The 14,002-nt window shown below is 34.1% G+C and overlaps 3 protein-coding genes across 6 annotated transcripts; all 3 read left to right on the top strand.

Moving 5' to 3' along the window:
• The first annotated feature begins 843 nt into the window (after positions 1–843).
• LOC107426992 (alpha-L-fucosidase 2) lies at positions 844–3,017 on the top strand. The gene is made up of 5 exons (XM_060811393.1): positions 844–1,093; positions 1,179–1,280; positions 1,414–1,549; positions 2,255–2,450; positions 2,550–3,017. The coding sequence occupies exons 1-5, from the start codon at positions 989–991 to the stop codon at positions 2,851–2,853; spliced, it is 843 nt and encodes a 280-aa protein (XP_060667376.1). The 5' UTR covers positions 844–988; the 3' UTR covers positions 2,854–3,017.
• A 152-nt stretch (positions 3,018–3,169) lies between these two features.
• Positions 3,170–9,207, top strand: LOC107426993 (alpha-L-fucosidase 2). The gene is made up of 10 exons (XM_048480807.2): positions 3,170–4,131; positions 4,333–4,478; positions 4,790–5,694; positions 5,881–6,013; positions 6,292–6,450; positions 6,792–7,016; positions 7,099–7,200; positions 7,325–7,457; positions 8,128–8,323; positions 8,771–9,207. The coding sequence occupies exons 1-10, from the start codon at positions 3,918–3,920 to the stop codon at positions 9,060–9,062; spliced, it is 2,505 nt and encodes an 834-aa protein (XP_048336764.2). The 5' UTR covers positions 3,170–3,917; the 3' UTR covers positions 9,063–9,207.
• A 1,024-nt stretch (positions 9,208–10,231) lies between these two features.
• Positions 10,232–13,795, top strand: LOC107426996 (uncharacterized). Of its 4 annotated transcripts, none has more exons than XR_003057403.3 (4): positions 10,232–10,479; positions 11,573–11,724; positions 11,947–12,017; positions 13,455–13,795. XR_003057403.3 is itself a non-coding variant. In XM_016037328.3 (4 exons), the coding sequence occupies exons 1-3, from the start codon at positions 10,319–10,321 to the stop codon at positions 11,967–11,969; spliced, it is 294 nt and encodes a 97-aa protein (XP_015892814.1). In that variant the 5' UTR covers positions 10,234–10,318; the 3' UTR covers positions 11,970–12,017; positions 13,455–13,795. The 4 variants fall into 4 exon arrangements, 3 of the variants coding, with proteins under 3 accessions (XP_015892812.2, XP_015892814.1, XP_015892815.1); XM_016037328.3 differs by having other exon boundaries at positions 10,234–10,479; positions 11,573–11,682; XM_016037326.4 differs by lacking the exon at positions 11,947–12,017 and having other exon boundaries at positions 10,233–10,479.
• The last annotated feature ends 207 nt before the right edge of the window (positions 13,796–14,002 follow it).

The raw sequence follows: 14,002 nt of genomic DNA on the forward strand, positions 1-14,002 counted from the left end.
TTACTGAAGTTCCAATTCATAATTTTAAATTTACCAATCACCTAATCAATAGGATTTTGTTTCGAGCAGTCTTAACTTGGTACATGTCTTTTAATTGCTTCTAGAGGACAAATGCATTTGTTTCCTTAGCAATATGATGGAAGACACTGTGGTTGATCCATTGCTTGATTTGACCGATGGTTTTCTTATTTAATTTCTTCCTTTCTGCTTTTTTACTGGGATCGGAGTTTACTCTTTTAGCTTCTAAGGCATCAAACAAATCCTTATAATTGAGGAGATCCTTCATCCGAAATCTTCAAAGTGTATAATTGGTGGCAATAAGCACTTCATATATGTCTTTGTTAAGGTTCATTGTTTGAATGAAGTTATTTGCATGAGAGTCTATATGTTAGAACTTAGAATTATCTTGTCACAAATTCTACCAACCGATATGGATTTTGTATTGTAACACGTTTATGCTGTATGACAATTATTAAAAAATGCAAATCTTGGCAACATTTTAATTGATTTCCTAGGAAGGGGTGCTCACTGCAATACCTTGGGTTTCAAGCCTGCAAATTGTTAAACAGCTTCACACTTTTGTGATTCACATCTGCACAGGCAATTGCAAAATAATAACCCTTGGAATTTCTTAGATTTTATTTCTACTTCAATTTATACTTGTTCATTTCAAAGTGGTCTTAAGCTCTTTGGGGGTGTTACTGGGCACCCAATGAACCTGTTGTGCTTTAGATACTCTTGGGAGCAAACAATGAATGTGCGTCTCTATTTATTTATTTATTATTATTAATTTTTTTTTTGTGTTTCTTACTCTTCCCATTTAAATTTTTGGTAAGTAAATGATTGCTAATAGTTTCCACTTTAATAGGATTTTCTAAAAAATAAGGCATATCCTTTGTTGGAAGGATGTACATCATTTCTGTTGGATTGGCTGATTGAAGGCCGTGGAGGGTTTCTGGAAACAAACCCATCAACTTCTCCCGAGCACATGTTTACTGCTCCAGATGGTAAGCCTGCCAGTGTGAGCTACTCGTCAACTATGGACATGGCTATCATAAAAGAGGTTTTCGCTGCAATTGTTTCTGCTGCTGAGGTGGAGTTCTTGTTTGAAGTTGCAAAAGCATTCCTGTTTTTCTGCATGAACTGTGTTTATTGACAACAGCTATTTCTTAAAGCAGATTTTGGGGAGAAGTGAGGATGCTCTTATAGGAAAAGTCCGTCAGGCTCAACCTAGGCTTTTACCATACAAAATTGCTAGAGATGGTTCCCTAATGGAATGGGTATGCCCATATCTATTGTATCCCCCCATGAACATTGTGAAGATATTATTTTTTAGTATGCTGAATGATGTTCATGTACATTGAGATGCAGCTGAATTAAATATATGCTTACATATTCTCTGTTTTCTGGTAGGCACTAGATTTTGAGGATCCGGAGCCACATCATCGACATGTATCACATCTTTTTGGCCTGTTTCCTGGGCACACAATAACCATTGAGAAAAATCCTGACCTCTGTAAAGCTATAGATTATACCCTCTATAAAAGAGGTATGTATTTATGCAATCTAACAGACTATATTGCTTGTTACTGTCTCAGAATGCCCACTTTATAGTTTTATATATCTATATATATAGATATGTAGAGCTCGTCTATGGTGGGGGAAGGTGCTCACCAAGCGGTGAAGGCTTGGTGAGTGCCTTCCCTCACTGTAACAATGTCTTTCTTAGACAAATAAATTTTCCACTTCTTATGACAATAATTTGAATAATTTGAATGCCAAAGTGTACAATTCATAGATATATTTGAAATATCACTTGTTAAAACACCATTGACCTCCAAGAGCTTCAAGTCTGGTTTCATATGTATGACCGCACAAAATATAGCCTGTGAGTCTATGATTGCTACTTTTAGTTGTAGACACCCTAGATCTGAAATATAAGAACATATGGAGCCGGATGTCCATTTGTGGACTATTGTCATGTGAAACTCATGGTAATGGTAGTTGTTGCGAGATGTTAATTAATTTGTCTGACCGAGAATTGCATCTTATTCAGGGCTCTGTCTTACAGATGTTTAGCCAATCTGTTATTTTATTTACTTGTTTGGAAGCCAAAAATAACAACAACAAAAAAATAAAAAATAAAATAAAATAAAATCTTATATGGTTGTTTGTACTTCGTTAGGTATTATATTAGCTAACTTGAGTAACGCCAATTAATTAATGTGGCCTTTATATTTAATCGTTAATACAGGAGAGGATGGTCCAGGATGGTCAACTACATGGAAAGCTGCATTATGGGCTCGTCTTCGCAGCACCGAACATGCATATCGTATGATCAAGCATTTGATCGTCTTGGTGGATCCAGATCATGAGGCTGATTTTGAGGGAGGACTTTACAGTAACTTGTTTACTGCACACCCTCCTTTTCAAATTGATGCCAACTTTGGGTAATTGTACATTTCATTGCCTGTATTTTTTGTCTCTGAATGTAAGATAAAATGTTTAAGAGATTTGACAAGCATAATTGCTCTCCCATTTTTGGACAGATTTTCAGCAGCAATTGCTGAAATGCTAGTTCAAAGTACCATGAAGGACCTTTATTTACTTCCTGCTCTTCCCCGTGATAAATGGGCAAATGGTTGTGTGAAAGGTCTGAAAGCGCGGGGCGGAGTGACAGTCAACATCTGCTGGAAGGAAGGAGATCTTCATGAAGTTGGTCTTTGGTCCAAGGATCAGAATGTGGTTAAGAGATTACACTACAGAGGACTCACGGTCATGGCAAATTTATCATCTGGCAAAGTTTACACTTTCAATAAACTTTTAAGGTGTGTGAACTCAAAATCTCTTTGAGAAGTGGCTTAATCTTCATTTGTAAGGTCAAATTCATCTGTGAGGAGCTCTGATATTTGTTCGCTCTTTATAATTCCTACCTTTTGTTTTTTAAGTCAATATTTTATTTTTTTAGTTTTATATACATATTATTATTATTATTATTATTATTATTATTTTTAATCTTTTTGAATATGTTTCATGCATTATAATTGTTATGTTCAGGGACTATGATTTTTTCAATAAGCATTCAGTATTCGCTAACGTGTTCTTTTCTTACATTGACTCTTATTATTATTATTATCAAATGATAATATGTCATTATTTTATTAATTTGTATTTAGTTTTATTTATCCTTATTTATATTTATAGTTTATATTGATTTTTCCATCAATAAATAATGACATATCTTTTTGCCATATCGGCTAAATATGGATAAAATTGCCAAAATAATAATAATAATAAATATAAATAATTGAATTTTTAAATAGATAAAATGAAATTTAGTAACAAATTAAAAAATAACACAATAGCATTTTTGTCATATCAGTTAGCAATTAGAGTTGGTGATCGATCAAATTTAATAATATATTATTTTTGACATACTAGCTGGTATTGGTGATTAAAGTTGATGAACAATTTTGGTGCACATAGCATTGGTAAAATAATAATAACAATAATGACATTTTAAGTAAAAACTACTTTTGTTCTCTGTTCATTTCTTTCATGATTTTTTCTTTTTTCTTGTGGGAAAAATAATTACTCTTTGAACTTGAAGCATGTCAAAACATTTGATTTAAATAATTAAAATTCACAAATACATTTTGTTTAAAAATATAGGTTTTTTTTATTATTTTTTTTGGAATAAAAAAAAAAGGTTAATAATTAAATAATTAGAATAAATCCAAAAGGAAAAAGCCGGGTAAGATTGGCCGGCAACAATTCAAAACTCCTCCAGCTTTAGCTTTTCAGTCTCATGGAGATTGCAATCTGATGATGAAGTGGCGAATGAGAGAGACACAGTTGCGTACATATGACAAGACAAACAGCGAGCTTACTTAATTTTGTTATCGCTTTCTTCAATCATGGAAGAAGGAGGTTGGGTTGTGGTGCCGCGGCCTCTACAAGAGAATCTATGCAACCCACCGACCTCCGTGAAGAACGATAAGAGTTCTAACCCTCTCAAGGTAATCTTCAACGAACCAGCCAAGCATTGGACTGATGCTCTTCCTATCGGCAATGGCCGCCTTGGTGCCATGGTTTGGGGCGGTGTTAGTTCTGAGCTTATCCAGCTCAATGGTAAACCTTTGCACTATAAAGCTTCTACATTTTTAATGGAATTTTGGTTGCCAAAAAAAAAAACAAAAAAAAAAAAAAATGAACACTCAATCTTAACAACTCCAAAGTTTCAGAATTCTCTCTTTTTTTTTTTTTTTTTTTTTTGCCCCCCTTGTATTATGCATTTTTCTAATTGAATTATGGTTTTGTATTGTTTTGCAGAGGACACGCTTTGGACTGGAACTCCAGGAAATTACACTAATCCTGATGCTCCAGAGGCTTTGGAACAAGTCAGAAAACTTGTTGATGATGGTGATTTTTCTGAAGCCACTACGGCAGCAGCCAAATTGACTGGAATTCCGTCAGAGGTTTTTTCCTCCCTCTTTTTTCTTTTTTTTTTGGTGGACTCAATTTTGATTTAAATGATGTTATTGAGCGTTTCTGATGTGGGAATTATTGTTTAAGTAATTGTATGTTGTCCAAAACCATTTTTTTCCTCGTCACACTTTAATGTTGGTTTTCAGGAATTATTTTTTTTCCCCTCTTAAATTAGTTAAAAATGATTTCCATGTTGATTTTGTGAGTTCTTTGACAAAGGAAGTTTTCAGTTGCTTTGGGAATTATATCCTAATGATATTGCTTCTTCTTTTTTCGGTTGTTGTTGTTGTTGTTTATGAAGGCCTACCAGCTTCTGGGTGACATTAATCTAGAGTTTGATGATTCTCATCTTAAGTACTCTGAAGAAACTTACCACAGAGAGCTTGACCTGGATAGTGCAACAGTGAGAGTAAAGTATTCGGTAGGTGATGTGGAATTTACCAGAGAACATTTTGCTTCTTATCCCCATCAAGTGATTGTGACAAAGATTTATGGAAGCAAATCTGGGTCTTTATCATTCACTTTGTCTATGGACAGCAAATTAAACCATCAGTCACGTGTAAATAGCAAGAATCAGATAATAATGGAAGGAAGTTGTCGTGGTAAAAGGATCCTTCGAAAAGTTAGTGCAAATGACAATCCAAAAGGAAGTCAGTTTTCTGCAGTTCTTGATTTGCAGATTAGTGATAGCAGAGGGGTAATACATGTTTTAGATGACAAGAAGTTGAGGGTTGAAGGTTCAGATTGGGCTGTTTTGCTTCTGGTGGCTAAGTCTACATTTGATGGACCATTCATAAAGCCTTCTGATTCTAAGAGGGATCCAACTTCAGAGTCTCTCAGTGTGTTAAATTCAATAAGAAATTTGTCATATTCTGATCTTTATGCTCATCACTTGGATGACTATCAGACCCTTTTTCATCGTGTCTCATTGCAGCTTTCTAAAAGCACCAAAACCGTTATAGGGAACAGGGTTTTTGGGACAAAGCAATCTGCCTCTCCTGTAACTAATTTAGATTTCAAGGGAAGAGAAGATGATTCGCTTTCAACAGCAGAGAGGGTGAAATCCTTTCAGACTAATGAAGATCCGTCCCTAGTTGGACTACTATTTCAGTATGGTCGTTATTTGCTTATTTCTTGTTCACGGCCTGGAACTCAGGTTGCAAACCTTCAGGGAATATGGAACAAGGATATGGAGCCAACTTGGGAGTATGTTCACATTCTTTACTCCCTACGTATTTTTATATTCAATTGAAATACGTCGTATAAAATTAATTCTTAAATGAAAAGCAAATCTACTTTAGATTTCATGGACTGCATTTCTTTATGTCTTTGCAACCGTTTGCATCAAGATTTTATCAAGACAATTACTAACAATTTGTACCTTTTGTTCAGTTGTGCTCCTCACTTGAATATTAATCTTGAAATGAACTACTGGCCTTCTCTTCCTTGCAACCTTAGTGAGTGCCAGGAACCCTTGTTTGATTTCATTTCATCTCTGTCAATCAACGGAAAAAAAACTTCAGAAGTGAGATTACTCTACTTTATAATTTAAGTTTCTCTTAAGTAATTCATTTCATTTATTTGTATGCATTAGTTTCTTATATTTCCGTGTATCTGTTAATATTTTGCCTTTGAAGTTATGATGGTTTTCTTTTACTTGTATGGTGCTTGACAGCACACCGTAGCAAGCATGAGACTTAAATTATCAGAATCCATCTACATTATTTATGCCCTCTTTATTTTTATATTTATTTTTGGAAAATTAATTTGTTTACTATTTTATTTTCTCCATTCATGTTGCAGGTGAATTACAAAACAAGTGGTTGGCTTGTACATCATAAGTCTGACATTTGGGCAAGAACATCAGCATGTCAAGGTGATGTTGTGTATGCTTTATGGCCAATGGGTGGAGCGTGGCTTTGTACACATCTATGGGAGCATTATAATTATACAATGGACAAAGTAAGATTATGTTTCGTTCCATAAATTGTTTACCATCATTCTTTAGAATGGAGATCTTTTCCTGTAAGATGAAAGTTATGACAGGGGCTTTTAGAATTCTTTTGGAAATGCCTATGAGATGTGGAAGCCACATGCTAGGGAAAAAATTATTTCATTTGCTTCTTCCAAATGTAAGCTGTGAGCTAAAATACATGACTATTTTTCTTTGTTGTTCCCTGAAGTTGTTCAGTGTTGCTTATGAATTCTTTTATCTTCTTGGAGACCAACAGTCTTAAAAATTTGCACCACTTCTATTAGTTCAGAAAATCAGCTTAATGATTCTTACTGTTCTGCATATTTAGGATTTTCTGAAAAACAGGGCATATCCTTTGTTGGAAGGATGTGTGGCGTTTCTATTGGATTGGTTAATAGAAGGATCTGGAGGATATTTGGAAACCAACCCATCAACTTCTCCAGAACATTACTTTATTGCTCCTGATGGTAAGCAAGCTTGTGTAAGCTACTCATCGACCATGGACATGGCAATCATAAATGAGGTTTTCTCAGCAATTGTTTCTGCTGCTGAGGTGAAGCTTTTGCTCTAGACTTGTCAAAATACAATATTTATGTGCCCTGTATTTATATGCTAATCAATTTTTGTTGGAACAGATTCTTGAAAAAAATGAGGATGATATTATTAAAAAGGTGAAAAAGGCTCAGCCAAGACTTCGTCCAGCGAAAATTGCTAGTGATGGTTCTATTATGGAATGGGTAGGTAAATAGTGCAATAAAATTTTTTTCATTTATTACAAAAGTTGTATCTAGTCTTTGGTGTAAAAATGGTTGTTTTTGTACTCAAGACACAGAATTTATAATTCTATGTTTGCTAAGGCAGGCACAAGATTTTAAAGATCCAGAGGTTCATCATCGACATCTTTCCCACCTCTTTGGCCTGTTTCCAGGGCACACAATCAATGTTAAAACTCCAGACCTATATAAAGCAGCCAAGGTTTCCCTTTTAAAACGAGGTTTGTACATGCCAACTTACTTTCTTTACCATAGTTTGGGCACATAGTCTCTCCATGAGAGATAAAGATGTTCTAATTTGCCTACATGAGAATGATCTTTTGTAAAAGGAATTTTCTTGTAATATATTTCAATAATCATACTAATAGAGTTACCACCTCTTATATTTGGTTGAAATATGACAAGCTTGTTAAAAGATGATATTCACCATTTCTTGTATATGTCTTCAATTTCCTTTCACTTTTCAAATGCTTCGTATATAGTTGTTTATAACATATGATGTGAGGAGGAAATCTATCTTCCTACTGTCCCATGAGTTTGATTATGTAAAAATCGACCGCATATAAATCTTTGTATGTATTGTATAGATGACATTTTATTATCTATAAGTTGGTAAAAGTTGACTCTAGATTAGTCCGTAGATTGCATAGTAGTTGTATACTATTTTATTGTTTATCATTCCATAGAAAATTGATTATTCTCAAGCTATTGTTTGAGTCTCTGTTCACAATTATAAATGCATTAGCTGCCAAGCAATTTGTGCTATATCTATATGGAAGATCATCTATGTCAATAATTTGTCACAGGCAAATATATTAACAACGTTGAATGCTGTTTTAAACGGTTAAATATTTTTGTTTTAACCTTTCAACTTTTCATTGCTAAAAACAGGTGAGGATGGTCCAGGTTGGTCAACCACATGGAAAATTGCCTCGTGGGCACGTCTACATAGTAGTGAGCATTCATATCGCATGATCAAACGTTTAATCAAATTCGTGGACCCTGAACATGAGAAAGAATTTGAAGGAGGATTATACAGTAATCTATTCACTGCACACCCTCCTTTCCAAATTGATGCCAACTTTGGGTAAGCAGCCTTCTGTGTCTATATATTGATATAAGCATGCAATCTTGAGAATTCAATCTGTAAATAGTCTCCTTCAAATGATAAAATGTTCAATCCAATTATATCAAGATCCTTGCCCACATTATAGTCAGTAAGTTGCTCAAGGGCAAGACAATCCTTTAAAAAAGTATTGCTGTTTAATAATTCTACAAGGTAGGTGATATAGCTTCTCGGGAAGTTGTAAGGGGTAAATCTCACTTTGTTGTTGACTAAGTCAGTAATATTACAAATGAGGAGCAACATATTGTTCATCCGCTCAAATCACATAGAAACAAATTGTGTTCACTTCGCACATCAAGAATGAACAAAATGTAACTAGACAGTGCAAGAACATGTTGGTTTCAGTTACAGTAGCTGCAATATTACACAAAGGCCAAGCTATTAATTCTGCTATTGTTTTTGTTTCAGTTTTTCTGCAGCCATTACAGAAATGCTTGTACAAAGCACCATGAATGATGTTTACTTGCTTCCTGCACTTCCGACTGAGAAATGGGCAAATGGATGTGTAAAAGGGTTAAAGGCTCGTGGTGGGGTGACCATTAACATAACCTGGGAAGAAGGAGATCTTCAAGAAGTCAGTCTTTGGTCCGACCATACTTCTGTTAGAAGATTACATTACAGAGGAACTATAGTATCAGCAAATATATCATCTGGTATTCTTCACATATTTGACGGACTACTTAGATGTAGGACAACCTAATTCTTAAATGTAGCTTTTCTTTTTCTTTAAGACAGGGTAGGATATTTAAAGTACAACTCCTCGTTGACTATTTCCATTTGAGCTATTCTACGAGGGATGAATGTAACCTGTTTTACTTAATTTTAAAATCACTAGTTAAAGGAGAGATTTTAGGTGAGAATATTAAGGGCAGCTAAGGGCAGCTAAGGGCAGCTATATTTTCGCCTCCTTTACCATGCTAAACAACCTTCTGCATTATGCCTTTCCAAACTACAAAACCCCTTACGTTATAATTTTCCTGTCAGTTCAATCATGCAACTTTTTCTAATAAATGTGGCAGAATTAATGTCATTTATTTAGCTGTTTGTTTTAGTTTTTATAAATTCATGTTGGTATCCAAAATGCAGATTTCTTTTGTAATGAAGTATCTCGTTAGCTATTTAAGTTTTCTAACTAGCAGGGGCTTTTGAATGATATTGTTTTAAATTGATTTAGGTTTGTTTTGTAAAGTTTCTGCTTTTATTTATGCTTCTGTTTCTATTTTTTCTAAAAGTGTTTTTTCAAAAAGGGGAAAAGTTGAGCATTAAAAATTGCTTTTGACTTTTTAAAAGTTATGTTAAGATCCTGTTTGTATAACTTTTATTTTTCAAAAAATATTTTTTAAAATAAATTTTAAAAGTTATTTTTGACTTTCTAAAAATTATATTAAAGTTCTGTTGATATAATTTTTACTTCTTTTTCAAAGCAGATAAAAATTTTTAAAAATGATCTGAACATTCACAAAAAAACTTTTAAGCTTCAAAAACTTTTAAAAATGACCTGAACATTCACAAAAAACTTTTAAGCTTCAAAACCGAAACCCTCTAAACAATGGTTAAATAAAGCCTTAGAATATTAAGAATGTGTTTTTAAATTTTAAAAAAATAATATATTATTTTAATCGAAAAAATACATTAGAGTGATAAGAGAGATAGAGAGTAGGTATTTGAATTAAAATGTGAAATTAAACTATGATAAAATTTAGTTACCGTATGTGGCATTGATTTCTTTTTGGTTTATAAAATTTTAAATAATTTTTTTCCCCAAAAAAAGCTAAAATAAAAACCAAATCGGAAGGTCCACAATTAGGGAGGAAAGAAGAATCGAACGGTCAGAATTGTATGTAAGTCAGCATTACGGGACATATCGTAAAACTCCACCGCTCAATCACTGTAGCCTTAAACCCTCACAAAGCCCTCGCCCGCCACACACACTTTGGCTTCACCACCGCAACGAAAATGGCTTGGCGCTCAGCTGGATCGCTGTCTCGTTCGCTCGTCTCCACTGCTAGGGTTTCTTTGCTTCGCTCGCCGCCTCCTCTTCCCCGCCTCCGTCCGCCGGCGCCCAATATGGCTGCTCCTCGTCTCCAATCTCGCCGTCTCTCCTTTGCTGCTCCCAGGTTCCCACTCTACACCCTATTTATCTTTCCGGGAAAATGGTAGAAAATAAATGAAAATTATAGGAGGAAAAGGATATGAAGCACATATTGACTTTTACATTTCGCTGTCAAATGTGTATGTTTGTGTGGTAAAATGCTAGCTTTTTTTCTTTTTTCTTTTTTTTTTTAAGGCTTGTGGAGTTTGAGATCTATCTAATTTCTTTGAGGAAATTGTTGACTATTTTTTAGTTACATTGACGCTAAGAGAAATGCCATAAATTTTTAAAATTTAAATCTTTGTATTCTGTGGAAATGCTTATTCGTTGAAATTGTACAAGTTCTGCACTTCCATATGCTTATTGATAGGGTTTCTTAATTCTCAGATATATTAGACTTTTATTTCTTTTTGGATTTGAAAGAGTTACTGAATTAGTTAATGGAGGTGAAAGGTAATAAACGAATAGCTTTTGTTGTCTTGCTTACTTTCCCCAAAATAACTCAGAGCTTTTATAGGTGGCAATGGCATTTTTGGTTTCTCTAGCCTAGGAGGAAAAAAAAAAAAGTTTGTCCCTTTTTGGTTATGTAAACTTGATTTTCAATGTTTGCTTATTTTTAATTTTCATAGTTTCGTTAAGAGACTTTTGAAAATAAATAAATAAATAAATATGGTAAACATAAAGTATAAAATGTGTACAGTGTAGAAATTTTAACTTTTCATGTGATAGACTGATAAGTTCCTTCTCTTCCTTTACTATGTAGAAATCCGAGTACCAAACATGTCCGTTTCTATTGGATTCAACAAAACATGATCTTCTAAGAGAAAGTTAGGTCCTGCAATTTGAGATGCAAAATATGTGAACTTTGTATACATAAAAAGGGAAAATAATAAGATTCTCTCTGTTCTATATGTTTTTATATCATATAAATAATGGATCACAGATTTCCTATACTGTTTAGTGTTTAGCGCATTATTGTTGTTTTGCACTGCAAAAGCGTCCAGCAATTTATTGCATTTTTTAACAAAAAATATCAAATCTTATTACTGTTTTCCTTTCCTTCTTTTGTTGGTAATACACATGTTTTTCCTATCTACTAACTTCTTAACTTCTTGTAGGAACTTGGGAGAGTTGGGATGCATACAGTCTCTTCTGCCAGTGTGTAGAGTAATGGCTTCAACATCTCACTTGGCTGTCAACTTGCGGGCTTGTTGCGAGTTGTCTCATGGTACCTTCCGCCGTACTTGTCAGGATCGCTAGTAGTTTCTTTGTGAGTCTTGCTGTTTCTAGGAAACATTACAAAAGTGAAAGCATGTTTTTTGTAACTTTACCCTTTCAGATATATCATAGGAACCTTGGAGGTCAGTTAGTTTTTTTCGTCCATGGTATATGCTTAATCTTGTTTTAATTCATAGAGTAAGGTGTAAATTATTAGGAGTTTATTACCATGTTAAGTTTGGTTGATGAGAAGGATTTGGGATGGGATTGATAGGGAGGAATGGAAAAGACGGGTGATGCGCAAGGGCTTCCAATCATCAAAAGGCAGGAGAATGATGCTTCATTGTAGGTTCTCTTATCATTTATTTCAATAAACCTTGAAATAAGATTTTGACCACTAGGAAGAGGCATTTTTGTCAAATAATGCGCATGCCTAACCAACCTTATTTACTTACCTAGAGTTGTTTGCTTGCATTATTATGCTAATAGTTTCATGGTGCAATCTTGCTTAATTGATAGTCCACATTGTGGTTCATATAAGCTGGTTGGCTACCATCAGCTAAAAATTTTAAGCAATTGAGATTTACGAGTTAAAGGAGAAACATGCTAGGCTTGTGTTTTGAGAAGTTGTTTGCTTTAACTGGTTTTAAGGTTGAGGCATGAGTGGCTTGTTAACTGGATGTCTTTGATTCATATAAGCTGCTTTGCTACTGTCAGCTAAAAATTTTAAGCATTTGAGGTTTAGGAGTTATTCTAGTGCTTCTGCTTTCAGAAGGTGTTTTCTTTAACTGGTTTTAAGGTTGAGGCATGAGTGGCTTGTTAACTGGATGTGTTCTGCAATGCGGGGTAGGTTATGGTTGATTTGTGTCTATCTGATGGCTGGATCCTGCAGATGTTTAAGAAGATAGAGAAACTATTGAACTAGCCGGATTTCCTCGGGAAAATATGTGTTTCTAATTGTTTAATGCAAAGGGTTTTTAGGTAGGTAAAATGTATTTGGTGTGACAAGTTATCTCCTGCCTCGGTGTAATACATTCTCAAATGCTTGGTTGCTGATATGATATATTATATGTTACTAATATATGGGAAGACTTCAATAAATTGCATTGAAATTACATTGCTAATGTATAGTATTGACTTCAGTCCACTATATATAAGTTCTTATATTTTGCACATTGACTTGTTCAACTTATAATTTTGTTCCCCACTATAGACTTACAATAGTGGATTTCATATGAGGAAGATAAGCATGGCACTTCTTTTGTGTGTCCTGTAATCCCCATTTTGTAGAATTGGTAGATTGCCTTTCAAGTTCCAATCATCTTACTTACTCGATATGAAATTCTTTTCTTTTTATTTTCTTTTTACTTTCCTGGTGATCTCACATGTGACCCTGTAAACTAATTCATGAATTGTAATCACTTCTTGTGTCAAAGTTACAGCTTAATAATCCACAAGTATTTGAAAAAATGAATGAGTTGACATCTTCATTTATTCTAACGTGATTAGTTTTGATCTAATCATTAATGTGCGAAATCTTAAGTTATTGTTATGTATACGAACTTCAATTCTGTATGGACATTTTCCTACTCACAAATTTGGGCCAAAAATGTTGAAATTTTGATGTATCATCAAATAAAGCATGCTTTGCGTGGAGGAGAACAGATCTGGGGAGGAGAATATAACTTATTTGTACTGAAATATGATGTTGTTTCCAATTTCTTTGAGAGTATTATCCGATATTCTTACATAGTTTTTGCAAATCCTGTTGTTTCATTTCAGGTTCCTAAGCAGACTAGTATCGGCATAATTAAGAGCGACAAAATTTGGAGGAGATTTTATTCTGTAGGATCTTTTGTTTTTTGAACTAAGAATTGCAATAAGAGCGTGCCATTATTCTAAGAATATTTTTCAAGAACCTTCGGAATTCCAACTTCTGGAATGACTTTTCAGAATGAAGGATTCACAGGCATCTTTCACTTCAAAGTTGTACTTGCCTCTTTTTTTAATTGGTAATTAGATTGTTATTGTGCTGCACTTGTGCTGTCAATGATTAGTCAATATCAATTCTCACTCTTGATAGCTTTGATACATAATGTGCTAGTGCTAATATTCCTTTTCAACATTGTTGCTGATTCTGTTATTTTACCTTTCTATTACGTTCCTTGTGGACAAGAAGTGCTTGACAACAAATGTTTGCACTTCAAAAGGGCAGTGATTCTGTCCGTAAATGGCTTGTGGCCAATCCAAGAATTAAGCAATCTATTTTTGCTTTTTATAATCAAGAAGTAACTATAAGATGCTCGATAAAGTGAAAGAAATAGGACTTT

This window comes from Ziziphus jujuba, chromosome 9 (genome assembly GCF_031755915.1).
Source record: "Ziziphus jujuba cultivar Dongzao chromosome 9, ASM3175591v1".
In the NCBI taxonomy this organism is placed as follows: Eukaryota; Viridiplantae; Streptophyta; class Magnoliopsida; order Rosales; family Rhamnaceae; genus Ziziphus; species Ziziphus jujuba.